The sequence below is a fragment of the Mytilus edulis genome, chromosome 11, assembly GCF_963676685.1.
Source record: "Mytilus edulis chromosome 11, xbMytEdul2.2, whole genome shotgun sequence".
Taxonomy (NCBI): domain Eukaryota; kingdom Metazoa; phylum Mollusca; class Bivalvia; order Mytilida; family Mytilidae; genus Mytilus; species Mytilus edulis.
The window spans coordinates 41,028,671-41,054,173 of NC_092354.1; the positions used below are offsets into that span (position 1 = coordinate 41,028,671).

Below are 25,503 nucleotides of genomic sequence, written 5' to 3' on the forward strand. Positions count from 1 at the left end.
ATGAGGTCAAGTTCAAATAAAACCTGCGTAATCGACATATAGATCATAAAATATTTCCGTACACCAAATATAGTTGACCTAATGCATAAAGTATTAAAAAAATAGACCAAAACTAAAAAAGTTAACTTTGACCACTGAATTATGAAAATGAGGTCAAGGTTAGATGACACCTGTCAGCTAGACATGTACACCTTACAATCATTCTATACACCAATTATAGTAGACATATTGCATATAGTATAAGAAAAACAGACCAAAACACAAAAACTTAACTATAACCACTGAACCATGAAAATGAGGTCAAGGTCAGATGACACCTGCCAGTTGGACATGTACACTTTACAGTTCTTCTATACACCAAATTTACTGGACCTATTGCTTATAGTATCTGAGATATGGACTTGACCACGAAAATTTAACGTTGTTCACTGATCCATGAAATGAGGTCGAGGTCAAGTGAAAACTGTCCGACAGGCATGAGGACCTTGCAAGGAACGCACGTACCAAATATAGTTATTCAATTCCGCCGCCGGATCACTATCTCTATATCGAGCTAACTGCAAGAAAAGTTGCAGGCTCGACAAAAATGATCAAGACAATTTTTTTTAACTAATTATTTATTAAGAGAAAAAACTTGCATACATGTACTTACTGTACATCTTTTTCTAAAATAAAATTTTACCCTGCTAGGTAGAGAATAGGTAGGTAGATTATGTTGGACATTGTTAAACTTTGAAGCCCTTAACTAAGAAACATTGACTATGAAGATTACTTCAGTACCATAGTATTAGTGTGTTAAAATATGGTTACAATAGAAAAATCCTCAATTCTCATCCCCTCCCATATTGATTTTTCAAGTCTCAAAAAAAATTATTACGATTTTTAGCCAATTTTATGTGATTTTGTTTTAAATTGACATCTCTTTCAATTAAAATAGTTGACTGCTAAGCATTGTACAACTGACCACTTCAAAATGCCAAACCAATCTACAGCATTTAAGCTAAGAAAAGTGTTACGAAAATTTTAACATTTTACAGTATCGACAAACAAGATGAAGTTTGTTGATCATGCCAAAAGCACTTATACTTTACAAATTGTCACAACAAAGCTGAGGTAATCTTCATACCAAATATCAAATCAATCTGATGCAAAGTAGCTGAGAAAATCTCAGTTTTCAAGACAAATGGAAGGACAGGCATCTGTAAACCTTAAAACACAATACAACAGTGTTGTTTGAAGATAAAAATATATCGATTTATAGTTAATCATCATAAATACCTGTAGTAAGGGATAGACAAAGAAAAAAGATGCATGCAATTAAGGATGTCTGCTGCTCAAATTTAAAATAACAAGGATTTCATGCGGTTGCTTACAATGAAAACAACTTTGATATTCAAACAAAATAAAGTAATAAAATCTTTAGTCTCGTGTGTAGTTTTCAAAATACGAGACATTTAGAAAATGGCAGGAAAAGGGTTTTCTCCACTTTGCTATTTGTTAACATTGGAATTGTTTTTTCCCTTTAAACCAAGAAAAATAACAAGGATTTCATGCCGCGGATCACTATCCCTAAGTTTTGCTAGGCGAGACAAAACTTCAAATTGTCTTAAAAGATCTATTGAACAAATTTAATGCATTTGTATGGATAAAACCTGAGAAAATCGAAAAAATGACAAGAATTCAAAAACATGATCAGCAGACATCCTTAAAGTAAATAGAGAACTTTGTCTCTTTTTGAACATATTTACATGTAAGTATCTTTATAATAACATTAAAAGAAAAATACAGTCAAGTCCATAATTATTATTACAGAAAAGTTAATTTCTACATGTTGTATAACATTTTGCTTGTTATATTAACATTAAAAATTCTAATGACCAATATTTTTTCTTAAATTTTGAAGAGATACACAAGTATTCACCATGTTAGTATGCGAACAAATGGGCAGAGTGAAGCAATGTCAAAACCAGCTTTAAACTGTTCATGATGGAGGGAAAAAAATACTGATTTAAAACTCTTGACAATATTTCAATAATCATGATCATAGTGTCAACATAAACACATGAAGTACGTATACTTGTTCATTTGTATGCAAGCATGTTACTTGTGCATGTTCATTTTTTGTCTACAAAGCAAATTTTGTGACAACGTCTTCATTTACAGTGCACTTTATAGAGATTATATCAAGAAAATAGTCTTCCAGCTGGTCAATGTCATTTAGATAGTCAGATCTGTTCTGACTATTAAGGAAGTCAGAAATTGTGTCGTGGAAGGCAACAAGATGTGTGGTCGTTTTGTTTTCTTTCAAGTTAAATCTGCTTGTAACCTTGAATTGAAAACTTTCAACATTTCCTTTCAAATTACAGTGAGGGCATTTTATTTTTTTGATTCCCTCTGGAATGTCCATTTTCTTGTTGCATGATCCACAATGGAATTTTTTCACTATTTGTATGTTTTGGATCTGTCCAATCTTTTCTGGTAGTTCATTTTCCTCTATATCATCATTTATTTCTCCTAGGTCATCATCCTGAACAGTAATTTTTGTTGATTTTGTGGTGGTAAGGTAAAAATCACTATATTTTCTTGAAGACAGATTTGTTAGTGTGCAGCAATTATCAAGTTGTAGTTCGGCAATCAGGTTTTCAAAAACAGCAACTTTAACATTCCCAGTGGAATCTGCAATTATTATTTCTTTTTTCTCTTTCGTATTACCGAACATCTCCACAACTTTCGTTTCTCCTATTGAAATCACTTTTCCTTTTAAGTTGTACTGAAAAAAAATTATATTTAGAAATAAAAGAAGTTTAGTCAGTGATTGGGAAACTAATGCGTTTTACCTACAATGTAAGATTCTCACTAAAAATGGCTCATTAATTAAGTTAGTATATTGTGTGCATTGAATTTTTGGTTGTTGTTGTGCTTTGTTTTTGATAGTTTTATATTTATAGTCATAGTCATACCAGTACAACTAGAAGTAATATGATCAACTACATGCACTAGTACATATGAAGACTTACAATCCTGCAAAAGTAAGGGTCTCAGAAGAGTTATGTTCAGGAAGAATACATTGAAACAGAAATAAAATATATTTAGATGATTTTTGTGATACGCAGATGTACCCTAGTTCGTTTAAAAAGCGAATTATGCTTTAATTAATGATAGTTGTTTCTGCTGAATGGTTGGGTTGTTGTCTCTTTGACATATTTTCCATTTCCATTCTATTTTAGAATCAAAAGGTTTTTCCATACATAAAGTGTGTTGAAATATAATATTGGAAGCTGGTGAAAAAGCAGTACAGAAAAAATTAAAATGCCCCAATGTTTTTTAAAACAGCCATACATCTTAGATGGCATAATATAATATTGAGGACTTCACTGTCTATGTTGTGAATGTTAACTCTGCTTCTTATAAGTAAGTAATTGAAATTTAAAGCCTGCATATGTTCAAAAAAGAAACATGAGCTCTTTAATCGACTACAACAGACTTTTATGCACTTTGATTTGATTTGTATGTCCTCAAGGCCCCCTTGAGACCTAAATAAGATAAATGGTTTGGTTCTTTTTTAAATTTTTGATGCCTTTGTACCAGTCCAAATAATTATGATGTCTTGAAAGTCTTTTTCAGGCATATATAGGCATGGTAGATATAACAAGCAGAGAATGTATATATAATGAATATGCATGTTTCTGACACAAGCTTAAGATATTAAAGGCCTGATTAGTTTTCATGGCAAAATTTTGAAAGATCAAAGGAAAGTGGTGCCCAATAGGCTTGTCTATGCTAATTTCATCAAAGTTACGTGTTCGTGAGATTTGACAGCAGTGTATTGTTTGAACAATCTGTATCTATAAATATACGTTGAAGATACGAAATCTAGGTTTTATTCAAGGGGGAGAGAGACACCTATTGACGGTGTTGGAGGGCTGCCTTGACTGTATTTGCGCATACAATAATATCTTAGTTGTTTCCAATGTATTATGCTCTCGACAAAGAAAAAGTTCTTATAAGGATCTGTATTATATGGAATAGTGACTACTGCCTTTGTATTGTTCTCAACTGAATTAGTCACTATGTTGGTACTTTCAAAGTTATCAAATTTTTTGGGTTTAATTTTTCTCTTGGGTTTACTTTTAACCAGAACAAATATTGTTTTGGGTCTAAAATTTAGAATAAAGACATAACTGATATAATTATAGCTTTACCATAATTTGAGTTGATGATCGATCAATATTGTTAATGCTGGTTATTGTCATACTGCTTTTACCCAATCCACTAGTGCTTGGGGCTGTGTCTGCAAATTCCAGTCGCTTCTGAAATTTTACGCTTTGAACGAAGTCCACTTTGGTGCGTGTATTTACAAGAATGTCCATATCCCCAGTTTTACTGTTTGGGGAAAGACTAAAGTTTTTCAATTTTACAGGAGAACTGATCCTTTGAGCAGTCATAAATTGATTGTGTTTATCTACGTTGAAGCTGACAACTTTGTAATCTTTGGATTTGGTTTGTAATGAGGCATTAAAATATCTATTTTTCTTTGCGGACATCATAATTGGCGTTACACTAGTCAGGTAGCCTTCTTGTTCATCTTCGGGAGCTGGTAAAGCTCTTTCGTACTTCCTTTTTTCGGCCATGGTTTCTCTGCTTTTCCCGCGAAATTCTGCGATGCCTATCGTAAAAATCCAAGGTGTCTGGCATGTCGTAAAAGTCCGAGATCCCGAGTGATGAACATAAAACAAGTAGTGCTTTTTCGACCACTGCACGTTATTGTTGTAAAAAATGTGTCGGCGTCGGTTTTATTTTACATCACTTCTAGTATTTTTGGAGAGGACCCAAACTGTTCAAGTCAGTTTTTTGCAAAGTTTATTTATATATAACACCTTGTATAAATATATTTAAAGAGCTAAAATGGTTAAACTTCATATCTAGAATTTCATATCATAAACTTATTCTTGTTCATAAAATTTTCAGCAATAAAGCACCAGATTACCTAAAGGAACTATGTTTTCTTATTGTTAACCTACAACATAGAAATCTAAGGTAATCTGAAAATAATAATTTAGCTGTTGTGCTTTTACTTATATCTATGTACCCCTTTCAATTTTGTGATAAGGGTTTAAAAAAATAACAACAGTGGGATCATGGCATCCATCTCTTTAGGCCCTGCTAGTTGAACCATTTATGTTGAATACACACTGATAATCTTGGGTTACATACTTAGGGAGCTACCATTTGATTTTTATGGGGGAAGGGGGGGGGCTAGGAAGAATTTGTGTCTTGCCTTTTTTTTCACTATACTTGATCTTGCCTTTTTTTATAAATTTATTCTGTTTGTTTTTTTTGCCCAGTTGCTCATCCTGCCTTTTTTTACTCAAATTTCCTATCCAGCCCTTTTGTCTTTACCTAAACCCTCTGTCCTGTTTTTTTTTTTGTCAAATTTTATCCTAGTTTCTACCATCACATACAAATCAAATGGTAGATGCCTTAGATAACATGCAGGATATATAATTGTGGATTTTTATAATTAAGTGGTATATCAAAGATAATAACTTGACATTGAAGTTGAAGTTCAACTAAGAGTGATTACCAAGATGAAGAATAGGAGTTTATATCAAATTGCTTTAATAAAATTATTGATTTTGTAACATAGTCATTATTGGCATTCCAGATTTGTGCCATGATTAAAGTCAGACAAGAGTGGATACACTGAAATGTTTCGCCCGTTCTAGTGTTCATAACATAACTAATGTTGAAAGTATAAAAAAGAAGTATATACCACAAGCATTACATTGAATTAAATAAAACATGTAAATAACCAATGTACACGTCAAGGTGACATCATCCCTTTCAGACAGACATGTGGGCCATACAATCATTCCATACAAGAAATCTAGTTAACCTATCGCTAAAAGCATGTTTGAAATTAACCTCATAAAAAAATGACTTTGACCAATGAACAATGAAAATTGGGTCTAGGTCAGATGATTATTGCCAGACAGACATGTACACCTTTCAAACATACCATAACCATATATAATTGACTGGATGCTTAAAGTTTCTGAGAAATTCGGTTTATATAAATAAAAAGATGTGGTACTAGTGCTAATGAGACAATTGTCCACTCAAGTCACAATGGTTAAAAAGTTAACAATTATAGGTCAAAGTAAGGCCACCAAGGTCAGATGACACCTACCAGTTGGGCATGTACAAGTCAGGAGCCTGTAATTCAGTGGTTGTCGTTTGTTGCTGTGTTATTTATTTGTTTTTCGTTCAATCATTTGTATCTTAATTCGGCTGTTAGTTTTGTCGATTGAATTGTTTTACATTTGTCATTTCGGGGCCTTTTATAGCTGACTATGCGGTATTGGGTTTGCTCATTGTTGAAGGCTGTTTGGTGACCTATAGTTGTTAATTTCTGTGTCATTTGGTCTCTTGTTTAGAGTTGGTCTCATTGGCAATTACACCAAATCTTCTTTTTTTATATAAAGTTTGTTACATAAGGCATTTATAAACCAAGTATGCAGCATCCAGGTCTACTACCTTCTGAAATATACAGCTTTTAAATCAAGAGCTAACACTGTCGCTGTCATCTCCAGATCACTACTCTTAAGTCTTGCTTTTTGTGACAGAAGTTGCAGACAAGACAAAAATTGCTCCTATTGTGGCTGTCATTTTTAATGAAATCAAAGAAATAAAGCCAAGCAAAATCACACTATTTTGCATTTTACGTTTTATTTATATACATATCTAGTTGATTTCACAATAAATTACAATGCATTTATTTCCTTTATGGAGATAGAATGTGTCATGCTTCTATGGAGATACATTTATAAAACATTCTCTTCTCAGAAAGTCTATATATATATATATACAATGTCAGCCTTTACATCTCACTCAACTGTTGAATTAGTCCATGCTTCATGCATACTAGTCAATCATTATAGTAAATGTCCTTGTTAGATTTTATAACAGTGCAATATATATTGCTTACAATATTCTCTACACATCAACATATAAATTGAATCAAAATACAGTTGAAAGTGTTTAGTACATAAGCAGTTATAAAAAAGAGTTCTTAAACAACAATATATACTCATGAAAAATTATAGAAACAAATAACAAAGTATCATTTAAATCAGATTCATAAAGTTTATTATATGACCATAGATGACTTTTTTGTTTTGTCTGGCCCAGCGACACTGTCGCATATGCGAGTCTAGTGTCTGTATTGGGAGACTGAGCTCCTGCATATGTATCAGGTTTTTATGCCACCACATTCTTGTTTGTTATTCGTGCATGGCACAGGACACCTGTTATCCTAGCATAGACCCTGACATTACATTATACCAGAACTTTTCTTCGAGCTATTTCTTATAATATAAATGTTTTTAAAAAATTTGCTTGCTTTAAAAAAAAAAGTTATTGCTAACATTTAAACCTGTTTTATAACTGCTTATATACTAAATACTTTTAACTGTTTAAAACATGTATATTGTGAAGTGATTTATTTTTCTACAATTATTTTAACAACATGAAGATCATTCATCTTATCTGATACTTGTACTATTAAATTATCAAGATTATATCACAGCCATCACTATATGCTACAAATTGATCAATCAACTACAAATATCAAAGAATTCAAAAATAAAACACAAATGATACCTCAATTATTGTCCTTGAAACATTTCAAAATGTTTCAATAAAAATTATTCAACATTTATTCTAATGGACCAAAAAATATATCCTAGATTCCCATCCCCTTTATACATGTACCCAATTTTTCCAGCCTTCACAATAAATCATTTAAATTTTTTGTCACATTTTGTTATAAAACTTAAGTATGTTTGAAAGCAGTATTAATGGTAATGGTCCTTTTGGCTCCAGATGTAGCAAAATTTTGAAATGTGGATTATTTCTTTGTGTGATATATAATATTTGATATAAACATGTTTAACAAAATATAATTATCTTGGTTTTCAGATGCCAATTATGCCCCTTACCATTCATACTCTTTTAACTGTATTGTCAGTTCCTTCCACAATTACACAGGCAAATTTTGTTCACGTGAATTTTATGTAAATTTAATTTTCACGTGAAATTCATGTGATGAATTGAGCTTATACATGAAATTCGTGTGAACTCATTTCATTTGAGTTTTGATGTGAAATTCACATGAATTTTTTCACGTGAATTTCACATGATTTTTGTGTGAAATTCACATGAACAAAATTTGTCTGTGACCCCAACCTTTATAAGATGGTGAGGGGAACCCACGAGCAAAAATAAACCCCTCTTTGGACATTTAAGGTTGTTCTATTGAACAACCTTAAATGTCCAAAAAAATGTGGTGGGTTTTACACTTCTTTACTTTAATACATTTAATGTAACTGAACTGTAACATAAATAATCTGATGGTCGGACCAATAGGCATCAAGAATATCTGTCTCATAATGAAAAATTTTATCAATATTTAGGAAAATATGATCTAATAATGTTGTGTATAATCTGGTAGGCTTAGTAAGAATTTGGGAGCACATAAATGTGTCCAACATAAAGTTCAGGAAATTATCATGTCCAGATAGCAAATCAAAGTTAAAATCTCCCATTATAATTAAATTTGAGTGTTGTAAATCCAAAGTAGGAGCAAGATCATAGAGGAAAGCTGTCTTCAAATCTTTAAGGGAACATTCTGATGCTCTGTAGACAAACACTACTTGGAAGAGTCCTTTGTTAGGCACAATTATTTCCACTAGTAGAAATTCTAATGTAGGTGTTGAATAAGGCAATTGTCTTTGAAGTAAACAGCCATTTTTCAAGAATACAACAAGTCCATGTGGAGGTCTAGTATTTGGACGTTTTTGATTTTGATCAACTCGAATAGGTGTTTGAAATCCAGGAAATAAGTAATTTTCGTTGCAATCTGAAGGAATTAACCTTGATTCTGCGATACCAATGACATCAGCATCCATAATGCTGGGATCTGCTCTAATGTCTTCGTGATGCAAATGCATAGATCTCGAATTGTTAAAAACCACCTTGAAATTTTCACTTGGCAAAGAATACAGTGGTTTGAAACACAATGAAAGGACCGCCTCAGATTTCAATCTCTCAACTTCATCCTTGACACAGTCAGACACAGCAATATTTTTTCGATTCAAGTTAAGTATTTGCAATCCTGATAAAGTTGTTACTCTGCTTAAAGCAACATAATGAATATGAGGAATCTTCCCTTTGCATTTAGAATCAAGACTCACAACTACTTCTTTTAAAGTATCACCTTGTGACTTGTGGATTGTTTTTCCAGCAGCAGGTCGAAGAGGCATCTGGATTCGTTCAAAATTTTTGTATCTATAACTAAATGATCTCTTAATATCAAAAACTGGTGTCCATCTTTTGTCAATATTTTGACTGTACAAGTGGTTATACTTTTTTCTTGTATTTGTTCCAATTTTCTCATCATTAAATTTGACCCATACTATACTTGGTCTTTGCGATTTCGTCTTGTACTCAAATAATTTCACCTGACAAGATGAACCATTGGTGAGACCATCTGTTACTTCAATGTTAGCTGTTAAATCATATTTCATTCCAATAGCTAACTCCACTTCTTTGGCTAAATTGGCTGTGTCAGACTGCTTTCTAGGTAAAGAACTGATCAATTTTGCTTTAATAGGAGGGGAAAAGTCTCCAACTACGGTGTCTACAGCTTTTACACTTACTTTCTCAGATGTCAAATTTGTTATAAACTTGTTGTTAAATTTATCAACAAGATCATTTTGTACAAATAAGTGTGTACTGTTTTTATTGTATGATTGATCTTCAATCCGGACAGTCCTTGTATCAAGAATAGCAAAATCATTGTCATTGAGATTATTAAGTCTCAATCTATTCAACAACTCTGCAAACTCTATATCATCTTTTTGTCTCATTATCTGTGTAAGTTCATGAACCTTAAATAACTCCTTCCACAAATTAGGAGAAAGAGCAGATATGCCTTTGTTAAGATCCTGAAAAATCCAACCATCAAATACTGGCTTCAGTTGAAAGAAGTCTCCAATTGCAATCACACTTACACCTCCAAATATCTGGTTGCTGCCTTTGATTTTCTTTAATCTAGCATCCAAAAGGGAGAACATTTTGTTTCCAACCATTGAGATTTCGTCAATCATTACAACTGATAAATTTCGGTATTTCATTCTTAGAGTATTTAGAACATCACATGACAGAGATTGATTTAAACCTTTATTGGGCTGTATTTGAAAAGCATTATGAATGGTCAAACCATTAATATTATAGGCTGCTTTTCCCGTTGGAGCACATAACAGAATTCTTATATCATCAGGATCTTCCCCTTCGGTGGAACACAAATGTCTATGCAGTGCTTGAAATAGAGCTTTGACTACTACAGATTTTCCTACACCTGCACCACCTGTCAAGAACAGATACAATGGGTCACATTTTCTTTTAATCCATGTGATTACATGAAGGAAAAATTCTCTTTGTTTATTATTTAAAGACCGTATGAGCTTGTAATAGTCATCATCTTCAATGCGATTGGCATGATTTTTTACATCTATTGTTCTAGCTGCTACACCAACTTCTTCTGAAATATCATAATGTCTATGTTCTGTTGGTCTATCTGGGTTGAAATGTACATACTGATCTGCCTCTGTTGACCCTTCTTCAACATCTTCAAGCTCTACTTGCTGAGTTCCAGGAGCTATTTCATCATATTGATGGCAATCATTCTCTGCTTCCTCAATGGCTTTGTCAAGTTTTTCAACATTATGTTCATACTGTTTGGCTTTACTCTCTACTATTCTTCGAACAGAATTGTACATACTTTCAAATGTTTCGTTTGTTCCCTTTAGATCAGATTGTTCATTTCTCCAAGGATAGAACAGTAGCAATCGTTCCCTGTAAAAATTTTCAGAATCTGTTTTTCTATTGTATCGGACATACCTAATCACTTTTTGTGATTTTCTTTGTCGAATGATTATGCCATTTTTAAGAGTAATTTTTATTTTTCTATGATTCTCATTTGACATTTCTAGCTCATCTTCAGTTTCAGACTCATTCTCTGACTCACTTTTGTTTTGTTCGTCATCTGAAGCAGGAAATTTCACTTCAAGTTGAGATATGTAGTCTGCAAGACACCAGTTTTGTAGAAGTGCTGGTCTTTTTGAATAACGTTTGATGTCATTGTTTGACTCTACATCAGTAGAATCAGGGGATAATTTTTCAAGCTCTGATGTTTGTTTTAGCAAAAAAGTTCTCTTGTCAGGTGGAGAAGTGTTTATGAATACTACAGGTCTGGTAGCTTTTGTCAGAGGCATTTGTAGCAATAAATACACAGCTTCTTGAGCACAAGTTTCGACTGAATTTGTAAAATAATTTCCAATGTGCCTAACTTGTCGCTTGAGGTCCAAATTTCCTTCTCTAGCTTCCTTTGCAGCTTGGTCTAGCAATCCACTCATTCCCTTTTGAGACTTGCTTATATATGAAACAATGTATACAGCACATGCATATGGATCTAGGACAAACTGCAAATCATGATTTGCTTTCCATGCCGGTAATAATGCTTTCATGTATGGATTTACACGAACTTCACTTGGCTTTCTTTTAAGGAACACTTTTGCACTAGATAGATTGCTTCTGATTGCTTTAATATAATCCTCTCGACTTAACTGTAATACATTGTTAAGAAGCTCATCAAAAGTAATATCTTCAACATTATCCATTGTATAAAGTGAATCGACCTTGGTTTGGATTTCTTTATAAATTGCCTTGTATTTATCAATATCTTCATTTAATGGTTCTAAAATTACTGTCTCATCCAAAGGTGGCAAAGGAAACCCAAAGCGACATATTGGCCGACCTTTAGTTCTGCACGTCTTTGAATGTTTGTGAACTTGTAAACTAACCAAATCAGATGGAGCAGATGATAATGAACAACTTACATATTTGTCAATAAACTGAACGAGGTCTTCATTTGAATCCTGTTCATAAATTGGAGCATTTTCAATCCATATCAACATGTGAATGTGGGGTGACCCTCTTTGTTGAAATTCAACACGATAGAAATAATCAATCACTTTCCCAATAGGGTCATGATCACTCTGTAAAACTGTCTTGATGAATTGTTGGACACGATAATCAAAAAACCTAGAGCATGTGACAGGATCTTTCTGTACTAGTCTGGACTTTGTATTCCAGTCCATTTGATCCAATTCATCATCAGAATAATATTTACCATCATTCAACTTTCCAAGAATTCTAAGTAAATCCTTCCAATTTGTATCTGCTGAAGAAAAGGAACCAAACCATGTTGGTAAACCTAACTGTCTGATCATTGCAAATACATCTTTCTTTCTCTTCTCAAGGTAAACAGGAGAGTTTCTAAGTGATCTGAAAATGTAATATCCTTCATCTAACTTTACTATATCATTTACAGTTGAAGGGTTCAAAAAGTCTCTTACTGTCCATTTTTTCCCTTCTGATTTGCATCTACGTAAGGCAAGATTTACTCTATCATTTATATGTTTCATTTGTATTTTCTTTAATTTGAAAAACAAATTTGGTACTGACTGTGCAACTCTTCTGTCTACAGATCTCAGTTCCCACTTTACAATATCTGAATAATGCACAGAAACTAATCTTTCTTTGCTATCTGGTCTGCGTTGTCCACAAAATATACTTGGGAATGCTAAATACTCAGCATCTGTGTCATTGTACAAACTCAATGGTCTCTGCCCTTCACCTGGAGCAAAAACATACTGAGAACTGCCTGTGTTACTGGTCTCATCAAACACTTCGTCTAAAAGCGTGTCGGTATTTCCTGCATGGAGTTCCTCCTCATTGATTTCATCAAATTTATCACCTGTGCTTGTTTCTTCATCTTCATTGCTGGTATTATTAGCTACTTCACTTTCATCATTGTTTTGTACAGCAGTGATTTCTCTTATCCAGTTTTGATCTATTTGTACACCAGAGGTTTTGTACAAGTCACTATTCTGCATAAGATAATGCAATGCACAAAGTACAGCAAACGGCCTAACATTCTCACTGAAATCACATTTGTTATATGACAGTTTTTTTTTCAGTTTTATTGGTATTGTACCTGATTTCTCCAGAGTATGAGGAAGGGAATTAATTGTAGGTTGTACATCGACAGGTACATTTACTACATTTCCTTTGACTGAAAGTTGACCTCCTCGTGGTAACAACCGAATTTGCATAAATGGTATTCTTAATGACAATAACCTTTCTTCTAATGGATACAGATTCAATTCTATTGGTTTTACTGGAAATCCCATTTTATTTGCAACAGAAAGCCTTGGTATTTTATTTTGTCTTATAGATTGTAAACATGTATTGCAAATCCATTCAATATTGTTGACGGATTTTCTATCAGTAAAACATTGCTTCAAATCACCCTTAACTGTCTGCTTTATTCTACAAGCATTAACAACTGAATTACTAAACCATGTCTGAGTACATGATGTGCACAGGTAAGTCGGACCTTCAATAATGTTTTTAGAAAATATATCAATGCATTGTTCAAGAGAAGAGCCTTGCTGTTTTTGTTTCTTTAATTTTGATTCATGACAGGCAAATTCTTCTGCCTTCCTCTTTCGACTCTTAACTGATCTATCATAGTTTCTAATCTTGGATCGATCTCTATTTCTAGAAGCTTGCTTACATAATCTTTCTTTTTCATTCACTTGGTCATCCTTTCTAGCTTTTCGCTTGGCATCTAGTTCTTTCTGTCTGACTTCATCATCCCTTCTCGTTTTTCGCTTAGCATCTAGTTCTTTCTGTCTGACTTCATCATCCCTTCTCGTTTTTCGTTTGGCATCTACTGCTTTCTGTCTGACTTCATCATCCCTTCTGGTTTTTCGCTTGGCATCTAGTTCTTTCTGTCTGACTACATCATTTCTTCTCGTTTTTCGCTTGGCATCTAGTTCTTTCTGTCTGACTTCATCATCCCTTCTCGTTTCTCGCTTGGCATCTAGTTCTTTCTGTCTGACTACATCATTTCTTCTCGTTTTTCGCTTGGCATCTAGTTCTTTCTGTCTGACTTCATCATCCCTTCTCGTTTCTCGCTTGGCATCTAGTTCTTTCTGTCTGACTACATCATCCCTTCTCGTTTTTCGCTTGGCATCTAGTTCTTTCTGTCTGACTTCATCATCTCTTCTCGTTTTTCGCTTGGCATCTAGTTCTTTCTGTCTGATTTCATCATCCCTTCTCGTGTTTCGCTTGGCATCTAGTTCTTTCTGTCTGATTTCATCATCCCTTCTCGTGTTTCGCTTGGCATCTAGTTCTTTCTGTCTGACTTCATCATCCTTTCTAGCTTTCTTTCTTGCATCAAGATCTCTATTCCTTTCTTCAGACTTGTAAGCTTGATTTTGTCTTTTCAATATTTTAGCATCAAGTTCTTTCTGTCTGACTTCATCATCTTCTCTAGCCTTTTGTTTAGCATTAAGCTCTTTTCGGTGTATGTATGGATCTTCCCTTCTTCTTTGCATGTATGTTTTCATATATACCTTACGTTTATCACATTCGTCTGTCTGGGCTTTGGTCGAAATTTGAATTATATTTCTACGATTTTGATCTTTAAAATAACTATTAATCTGCCTCTGAAGTACTAATGAGTTGTCCATGTCAATTAACTTCACTGGAAGAATTTCATACTGTGACTGTAAATCAATATGCATGCTTGTGTAGTGAGAGTACATATAATTCACCAGACTTTGGATATCTCTGAATCCTATGAGTATTGACATGCCTTTAGACTTTCGTGGCTCATATAAACCAGACTTGTCATGTGAATGAGAGTCAAAGAAAAAATAAGTATCGTTGTCAAAATAAACACCAGAACATATAGCGCCTATCATAACTAAAGCAGCCTTAGCCTTTTCAAATGCTTCTACAAGGGCTTCTTGTAATGTAAGGAAGTCATTTGTTGAATCAAATTGAACAGCAGTACCAAACAAGACATTTTTTCTTTCCACTATAATTTTTTGTCCTCTAATTTCAAAGACATTTGGAATTTCGTTTAAAGTCAATAACATGTTTCTAAATCTACCTTCCTGTTTGAGATTCTGCACAGTTTTGAGATAAACTTGATCTCCTATTTCCAAAATATCATCTAAGTTATACTGTTGGTCATCTATATTCTTAGTTGCAAAGGCCAAATAAATTAAACAATTGCATGTGCATTGATTTCCTCTAGTAAAATTGGAAAAACGACCATCAAATTGATCAAAACTTCCAAAAGTCAACGTAACATTATCAAAAATATGAAGAGCATTTATTATTGAGTAGTTCATAGGTGTATCATTCGCATATTCTTTAGTATTTTTACTTTTAGTATCAGTAAGAATAGTTCTTGTTTTCCCACAAGGGGCATAATTTGCAATCTGTTCAGTTTTCCTACAAGAGGTGAAATATACAATCTGCTCAGTTTTCCCATAAGGGGCATGCTCAGTTTTTCTGTTTTTAGGGAGGACAGACTCCTCAGGCTCATTTTCAATAGTATTCCCACAAGGGGCATTTGTTTTTCTGTTTTTATAAAGGAGGGCAGACTCCTCCTCTCTGTCATCTACTGAGTGTTGGTCACCAGCCTTCGTCATTGGATTGGCAGCCCCCATGATGGCTTTGGAACGTTTCCAGTTCTTTCTTCTAGGCATCTTGAATGACTGCGAAATCACAAAAGAATGTGTAAAAATCATCAAATGAACAAGAGAACTTTCGAACATAGGCATCCTCAAGTTGGAATTCTGTTGCATGTGGAAACAAGAAACTGATTTGTTATTTATCGCTTTAATGAACTCTGTTTTTGTTGAAGCTAGGAGCATCTGTAACTTTGACACTAACAGTATACATGTAATCAATCATCATGCACCTAAGACTTCTAATACAGACTGAAATAATACTCACATGTGTACTTCATGTTGGTAAATATTTTTTGTATAAATTACAATTTTTTCTTTGAGCAAGTGTTATTTTTTTCGAAATGCACTCTTGTTTCAGTTTAATAAAATATTTAGGATTATCCTTTAATGTTATGAACTTGAAGTGTTTTGATATATATATAAAAATAGAAGACACTTACGGCGCTGAATTATCTACTTTTTACATTTACACATAATAAACTCTGGCCAAAGTCGTTTCTTACTTAATCAGATGTTCATTCTGATTCTTTCTACAAGATCATTAATGCGCCTTAGTAATCGTTATCAGGCATATATACAAGAGCTTGGAAAAATATCAAATGCAAATGTTTCTTTTGGGTTAAATTTGTACAACACTGAATATTGTATTCATTCAGTCTATAAAACTTTTAAAAGACCTAGAATAAATAGATTATCTAATAACCAACAAGATTTGGCAATGGACAAAATGACGAATTTCTGTGAACAGTATGATTTCTATCATATCTTATATACAACAACTTTACATCACTATATCATGTATACAAACAATTGGCAAGGTCTTTTAGCCACTCTAGATTTCAAGTGCTGTACCTAAAACAACTCTAATACATATGAAATCTCGAGTTGATTTTGACCAGTCGGAACTACTATTTTTGTAATGTTGCACTACAAATAACTAAGTTATTGTGTTCTGATTACATTTTGGAACTTTTTAATGCAAAATGCAGCTTTATCAAACAATTTAAAAATAAAACATAACACAGTTTGTTTTATAAGACTTGGTTGCAATTAATTAAAATTAAAAACAATGCATATAACATTCAGAAGTAGGATAATTTGCCTTAACTCATTATACCCCCCATGAAGCAAACAAAATCGCTGGAGCCTAGATACCATTAAAGGAAAGCTGCCTTTAAAAACATGCACTCAGTGTTCTCCCCAGGCCGTTTTAGCGTCGCGGTACCGCGACGCTATATTTTTTCACCGTGATGCTATAATAATTCCCGCGACGCTATAATTATTCCCGCGACGCTATAATTATTTTGAAGATGCTACTTTACTTGTCCTCAATTTTGAACTTTCATCTATTATCGATTATGATCATAAAAATTATATCACCTTTAATTGTAATCCCTTTAAGTCGGACACTAAAGGCAATTAAGAGATTAAATAGCTAGGTGTTAATTGCCCTCAGGGTGATAACTGTTTGGATGCGAATATCCCAAGCTGACAATTGTGACATGACTAATACCACGTGTCTGCAATAACCAATTTCGACATGGAAAAATGCAATCACAAAACAATTAGAAACCTACGTTTTGTATTACGAAACTTCAAAGATTGAAACGATTTTTTTTTTTTTTTTAAAAGGTCGTTTATTTGTGAAACTCTCCAAAAATTACTTTCTTTCTATTCCGGTAATACGAGAGCGAGAATTTTGGTTTAGAGCTAAAATAAGTTTAATACTTCTTTAAAAAGTTATCATAATTGGCTTAAGTTTATGTTTAATCCATTTAATGCATTAAAAGCGTCTTATTCATTCACAATCTCTTGTCAACAATGTTTATTCTCGGACTCATTTTTCGTAAATTTTTCTACGGCCGCCATTGCACATTTTTGTGTAAACTACGGATCAGAACCGGACCAGATATGACAAAAATCCGCATTTTCACGATAATGACAACAGATGGACAGTAGATAGAAAAAATATACCAAGAGAGAAAACTATGCTTTAACAGACTATTTGTTAGATAACTTTGTTAAAAATACATATCATTTTAATGTAAAAATAAGAAACAACTGGAACTAATTCATTAAGTGCCATGAAACAATGAATTTCATAAACATGATAAAAAAAAAAATTTAAATTGATTTTTTTTTTTGCTACTTTTGCTACTTTATCTTTACTTGATATACTATAAAAAATAGTTAATTTTGTGTACTAGATCTCAGTACTAGATATTTAGTTTTGTATATATACAGGTTGATCTATAATGAACCATTCATTCATTTGACTTATTGTTAGGTAACTGAAACCACATATTTATTTTTATTTGGCACAAGAGGAAAAAAATAATTCTGTAACTATAAATGAATAAAGAAAACATAATCTGAACCAACTGTTTTTGTGGTTATAGTTTAATTGTATTCTCAGTTATGAATTGAACAATATAAACTAAAACATATGAAGGAAATAGAGCATCAACGCGACGCGACAAACGAAATTAAAAAAATAGTTATTTTTATTTACGCAAAATGTGATGCTATCCAAAATTTCTGGGGAGAACACTGGCACTACATTGTAAATGTACATGAACTGCATAAAAATACAGATATACTCCATATTGCTCTTATTTCTATTTCTTGTAAATGTACACGAACTGCATAAAAATACAGATATACTCCATATTGCTCTTATTTCTATTTCTTGTAAATGTACACGAACTGCATAAAAATACAGATATACACCATATTGCTCTTATTTCTATTTCTAGAGAAATCCCAAAACTAACATACATGTATAGTGCATTGTGTAATATAATTTTGGCATAAAATTTTGAATTGTGGTGATTTTATTCTTATCAATTCAATTTATGTATGGATAATCATTTACTATAGCGCTTGTATTTGTGAAAAAACTAAGAATGTGTCCAAAGTACATGGATGCCCCACTGGCACTATCATTTTTCATGTTCAATGGACCGTGGAATTGGATAAAAAAATATAATTAGGCATTAAAAATTAGAAAGATAATATTATAGAGAACATGTGTACTAAGTTTCAAGTTGATTGAACTTGACCAAAAACTTTAACCTGAAACATGCACTTTCATTTTCTATGTTCAGTGGACCGTGAAATTGTGGTCAAAAGTTTAATTTGGCTGTATTATTAGAAAGATCATATCATAAGGAACATGTGCATTAAGTTTCAAGTTGATCGGACTTCAACTTCATCAAAAACTACCTTGACCAAAAACTTAAACCTAAAGAGGGACAGACAGACGAACGAACAGACGGACGGACAAAGGAACGGACGCACATCTAGAAAACATAATGCCCCTCTACTATCGTAGGTGGGGCATAAAAATTGAAGATTTACTTGGCAATATTTTTTTTAAAAACATCGATTTTGGTTGAAATGATAGGACATTTTTTGAGTGGGAACTCAATCTTGTCCAAATACTGTATAGTCTGAGCACTTGTTTCATGAGCTTGAGTACGCTTATTTTATCAAGAACAATAAAATCATATTTGCGAACGTCTTGTCCAGGAAATGCAAACCAAATGACATCTGACAGAGATATAAAAAAAAAATAACGTACACGCGTGCTTCCAATGTTTTAATTATTTTTCCTGAATATAAGAGAACTAGCGGTGAAAATCGTAACAAAAAGTCTTTATAGATCGATGGAGAAACAATACCAACAATGCTGGATGAACAACAACACTACTATTAAGGGAAATATTTTCAAGAGGCTGAATGCAGTAATATTTTCTTACCATCAACTTACGGAAAGACTGTTTCCGGTCGGTCACACTAAAAACAACCCGGACGCGTCCGAGAGCGTCGGAGAGAAATACAAGTTCTACCATGTATACACGTTTCCTTCTAATATAATATGCATACAAGAAGAGCGGCAGGACGTTATTTTTCTTACATTATAGTTACAATTAAAGAATTTTAACAATAAAATTGTTATTGTTACATTATTAAATTGTTATTCTTTCGAATTTCTTCATTCATGATTTGGATTTATTCCACTGCTGAGAAGGGGCAAGGGGGCTCCAATAACAGCAAAACAGTTAAATTATTTCATTAATAACAGTAAGGCATGGACCATTTAACTTGTAGGGGGGCATGGTTTTTTTTCTGGTCAGAATATTTTTTATTTTTTGGAAGTAGCACAACAAATTATTTTTTTTGCATATTTAACATTATTTTTTATGGTAAACGTCCTAAGTCAGAATTTTTTTTTGTCCTCTTGCTGGCCAAATTAAATTGATACAGCAGTTTCAAAGGAGAAGAAAGTAAGTCAACATGATGAACAAATTGTGAAAAGGGGTCAACTGACAATTTTGGTCAAATTGACTTATTTGTAGATCTCACTTTGCTTAACATTTTTGCTAGTAACAGTTTATCTGTATCTATAATAATATTCAAGATAATAACCAAAAACTGCAAAATTTCTTTAAAATCTTTAAATAATTCAGGGGCATTATACCTGAAAAACCAGTTACCCAATTCGACTAAAAATTTCAGGACAGGTACACCTTGACCTAATAAATAATGTAACTTCTAGTCTTATTTGCTCTAAATGCTGGAGTTTTTTAGATATAAGCCAAAAACTGCATTTTACCCTGTGTTCTATTTTTAGCCATGACGGCCATGTTTTTAGACAAAATAGAAAATTAAACACAAACTTTATTTTATACACCCTACTGATCATTCAGTTGAAGTTTGGTTGAATTTGTTTGATTGGTTTTAGACGAAAAGATTTTTTAAAGTTAGCAAATATGATGAACAAATTGTGAAAAAAATTGTCATTAAAGGACAATAACCCCTTAAGGGGTCAATTGACAATTTTGGTCATATTAACTTATTTGTAGATCTTACTTTGCTTAACATTTTTGCTGTTTACAGTTTATCTTTATCTATAATAATATTCAAGATAATGACCAAAAACTGCAAAATTTCCTTAAAATTACCAATAAAGTGGCAGCAACCCAACAATTGGTTGTTTGATTCATCTGAAAATTTCAGGGCTGATAGGTATTGACCTAATGAACATTTTTACCCCATGTCAGATTGCTGTAAATGCTTTCGTTTTTGAGATATAAGCCAAAAACTGCATTTGACCCCTATGTTCTATTTTAAGTAACGGCGGCCATGTTTTTTGACGGATCAAAAATCAAAGCACACACTTTGTGCAGGATAATCTAAGGAACAATCATGCTAAGTTTTAACCAAATCCATTCAGTAGTTTCAGAGGAGAAGATTTTTTAAAGTTAGCAAATATGATGAACAAAAGGTGAAAAATTGTCATTAAAGGACAATAACCCCTTAAGGGGTCAATTGACAATTTTGGTCATATTAACTTATTTGTAGATCTTACTTTGCTGATCATTTTTGCTGTTTACAGTTTATCTTTATCTATAATAATATTCAAGATAATGACCAAAAACTGCAAAATTTCCTTAAAATTACCAAATAAGTGGCAGCAACCCAACAATGGTTTGTTTGATTCATCTGAAAATTTTAGGGCTGATAGATCTTGACCTAATGAACATTTTTACCCCATGTCAGATTTGCTCTAAATGCTTTCGTTTTTGAGATATAAGCCAAAAACTGCATTAGACCCCTATGTTCTATTTTAAGTAACGGCGGCCATGTTTTTTGACGGATCAAAAATCGAAGCGCACATTTTGTGCAGGATATACTAAGGAACAATCATGCTAAGTTTCATTCAAATCCATTCAGTAGTTTCAGAGGAGAAGATGTTTGAAAAATTGTTAACGACGACAGACGACGACGACGACGACGACGTCGACGACGACGGACGCCAAGTGATGAGAAAAGCTCACATGGCCTTTTAGGCCAGGTGAGCTAAAAATCTATTCTATACCGATGACAACAAAATTATTTTCATTTACCTGTGTTGCAGTTCTTGTTTAAATGATTCATCAAACCTTCGGTTATGTAAGATTTTCGTTGAAAGATCGTTACAGTTATTAGACAAAATGTTGTCAGTCAGTGTATCATGGAGCAAGTATAACTACATAACTAATAGCTAAGTTTAATACTTGCACGTCGACAACAATTTGTAGGAATATGCTGATGTTTTTTTTTTTAAATCTCATTATGTATTTGTCTGTTTTAGTAAATTCTTGTAGGAGCAGGTATTTGCTCTAATCTAGTTCAACAAATAAAATGGCAACCTGACCCTAGATTGCATATTGAAAGTAATTGAGCGCCTCGTCTTTATTGCCTTCTTTGCTTTTGTTTTTCAAACTCTGTAATTAAACCACATGTGGAGCAGGATCTGCTTACCCTTCCGGAGCACACGAGATCATTCCCAACTTTTAGTGGGATTTGTGTTGCTTATTTTTTTACATTTCTATGTTGTGTCATATGTAATTTTGTATGTATTGAATTGTGGCAAGTTTGTTGAAACTTTTTACCTTCTGTTCAAGATTGTAATGCTTTATGCATACACATACTCTTCTACATGCGAAATCGAATCGTATATAATTTGAGGGTATCATCACTAGGACGGTCACGCATTTTGTTGTTATGGAGGTGTATTATTTGATGAATTTTTCACATGTCTGTCTCTTTGAGCAAAGAAAATGACGATAAGCAACCTGCTGAACCACATACCCAACAATTTCGTACATAATCCTTACAGGTTCATTGGTTTATTTCTATATGGAAAACAACGACAATGTCCCTTTCTTGATCTAACTACAACTTCGAGGTATAGGCAAAAATACAGGAATATTCAGCAATGCACTGAGTCATATTAAGAACTTCAGCTCGTGCAGGCAAATCCATAGTTGCAACTAATAATTTGCTATCATTGCCGTGGTCTGGGGGCTTGCGTGTCTCAGTGACCCCAAGAGTTATGCCAGCTGGAACAGGGGTTACCCATGCAGGACCGGTCGATAGGTAGACCCCAGACTAAAGTAATCCGAACATCGTACGAGTTGCCCAATGTTTTGAATAAAATGGGCTCTCCGTTGGCCGTAGGTTGCTACCCGTGTCGGTGGTTAACGAGATCCTTGCGGACTTGGGATATAGCCACACTGCCTACGGTAAGAAAATACCTGGACGGACGAGACTATAGTCCAATAAGCTGCTTTGGCTCCGATATCATCAAAACGGGAGGTAGATCAATCGACTGGTCATGTCGAGCCCTTCAGTTACTCCTCAACAATAAGCTTTCTTGGAACTATTTTCATTATAAACATGTTTTAAATTAAGCTAATTATATTTCGGATAACTGAGGAAGGCGATGGATCAATTTTGAAATTGTACGCTTTCTATTTCGCTTGATGGATACGCTCTGCTTGATTATACTTTTCTTGAAATGCCATAGGCTTACAAGAAATCTACATAATAACAGTGTAAATGTTATGTTAGAAAATAAAGCAGGACACGTTAATTAGAAATAACATTTTAATCGTTCTCAAATTCATAATTTAGTAAGTTCTTGCATGATTCTTTCCATACCAGATTCCGGCTTACAGCAGTAAAAGGGAACCTGAGAATTATCTGTAAAAGTCGCCCCAATGATCCTATAGCACTATGGGTGGATTCACAAGGGTACTGCATAACCCTTTCACAATATTTCGTGTTTCTCACATTATGTATGGTAATTGATATGGAGCCCATACATGTGCCTTATGTCACAAAACTTGCCTTTACTAAAGGTGCGCTTTGAATTTTACTGAAATCTATAATTGTTCATTTTACAGTTTGAAAGACTTGAATGTTTCAAGAGATTTCACCTCTTCAATTGAAAGTTTAATCTTCCAATAACCAAATTTTTATCCGTTACATTTATATTGATAAATTTAAGCTCGGCAGGCCTAGTATCATCTGTCACGTTTTTAATAACGTCTTTCATTTAGTCTTCAAGCTTTTTTTTCTCTTTTATATTTCCAAGTCTTCTGCTATTTCTAATGTGTACCTTTTACATGTTTCTATTTTCCTCAGTTGAATCAGTCAGAGATCTAACCTCTTGTAGATGGTGGTAAAGCAGCTGTTATGTTGATTATTTCTCTTGTTGATTTTTTTTTTGGTTTTACTAGTTTTGTCTACCTTTAACTATACGAGTTAAATCTTTCTTTCACCTTTTTCTGTGTCTTCTATTTTCCTTATGTATACACGTTTCTAAGTGCATCAGTTCAACTGATCCCCCTTCAAAGGTTGACTGGGGAATAGAAATATGGTCACTTGGTCTCAGAATTGGGACGTTAAATCCGATGCCTCGTGTAAGTAGAGTGCCAGTCTCTTTGTACGTTTATAACCCTCGCAACAACTGTTTGAGGGGTCCGTAGGTGGCTAGGCAAAATTTATATCCCTATCCAATTTACCCTTATATTTCCAGTGGCAGTCGAAATTTCTCCGACCATCATTCCGGATGGAATCGTTTACTACTACCTACCTATTGTATTTGTTGTTAACTTGCTCTTGTCCTGAACATGCATGAAATATTTGCCACTAGACGTTAAGCAACCAAGACTCAATCAACTTTTCCGTTTGCTACAAACAACAATTTAGTTTGTTAAAATTCAATTGGATACTACAAGGTTCATAAACACATGAGATCATTACTTGAATATTGAACAAACAGGTTTAATAGCAACAAAAAAGTGATATTCAGTATTTGATTTAAGTCTTAAATATACTTAATGAAGGTAGGTGAAAAAATCCTCTTACTATTATGCAATTGGAAAACTCTCTAGATAACGTCACTGTTCCATTGTCAATGGACTTAATAAAAATATTAAATGCATGATAGAATGCAAATACACATTAGTTTATTCTTTTCTTGGACGGGCAAGACATAATGTGTCAGTTATATTATATTCAATTGATTGATTGATTGATTTTCTTTTATTAATACATTTTTTCTTCCTTTATACAATGTCTATACCATGTACTAGTATACGGCATGGGGTTTACTCATTGTTGAGGGATTGTATAATGGTATGATGTCGTCTGCGTCGTCGTCACAGACTGGCTCTTAACAAAATCTGTCAATTTTGAAAACAATGCTGCTTGAGAATAAGCCCAGTGACCCATTTTTTTTTTTTAAAGAATGATATAAACAACATTTTGGCAAATTATTAAAAAATTCTATGGATTATAATTAACAATTATCAAAAAAATTGAAAAATTTACAATACACCGAAGGTGGCAGGTTTAGTGTACATTTAATACAAATATTCAATAAAAATTGGTCGATTTAAGGTTTCATCCAATACAATCAAACAGAAACTGGCTAAATTACCTAAAAAATATATATATATAAATATATATATATATTCATTTAAGCTGTTGTTAGTTCAATTTTACTTTTAATACAATTGTATTACAAGTTAACTTGAACCAACCACAGCTTTATTGTAAAAAAATAGAAACATTTTGTAAATTTTGCCACTTTGGGATAATTCATTCATATGCATCCTTTAATCGAATACATTCTCAAAATAATTTTATAGAATTTAACACCAAACCTGTCGCCGGTTTAGGTATAATTTTTCTACTTTCACTGTAAATTTGATCACTTTTTTAATAATTTTATTTGATCACTTTTTTGATAATTTTATATGATGTTCCATTAAATCGGTCGTTTGTATCAAAAGTAAACATGAACCAACTACAGCTTTATTTTTTTTATATATATATTTCAGTTAAGCCTCTTTTTGGATTACTGTATTAGATTAACCCTTAAATCGACCATTTTTTTTTAAATATTAGTAAAGAATGTACACTTAACCTACCATCGGTGTATTGATAATTTTTCCACATTTGACTGTAACTTTGTGATTTTTTTTGA

At 33.1% G+C, this 25,503-nt stretch overlaps 2 protein-coding genes across 2 annotated transcripts; both read right to left on the reverse strand.

Moving 5' to 3' along the window:
• Window positions 1-1,850: 1,850 nt before the first annotated feature.
• On the reverse strand, window positions 1,851-5,239 carry LOC139495587 (uncharacterized). The gene is made up of 2 exons (XM_071283861.1): window positions 4,203-5,239; window positions 1,851-2,770 (listed from the first exon to the last, which is right to left on the reverse strand). The coding sequence occupies exons 1-2, from the start codon at window positions 4,629-4,631 to the stop codon at window positions 2,126-2,128; spliced, it is 1,074 nt and encodes a 357-aa protein (XP_071139962.1). The 5' UTR covers window positions 4,632-5,239; the 3' UTR covers window positions 1,851-2,125.
• Window positions 5,240-8,378: 3,139 nt separating this feature from the next.
• LOC139494263 (uncharacterized) lies at window positions 8,379-15,692 on the reverse strand. Its single transcript, XM_071282432.1, has 2 exons — window positions 14,337-15,692; window positions 8,379-14,123 (listed from the first exon to the last, which is right to left on the reverse strand). The coding sequence occupies exons 1-2, from the start codon at window positions 15,690-15,692 to the stop codon at window positions 8,379-8,381; spliced, it is 7,101 nt and encodes a 2,366-aa protein (XP_071138533.1).
• Between the last annotated feature and the right edge of the window lie 9,811 nt (window positions 15,693-25,503).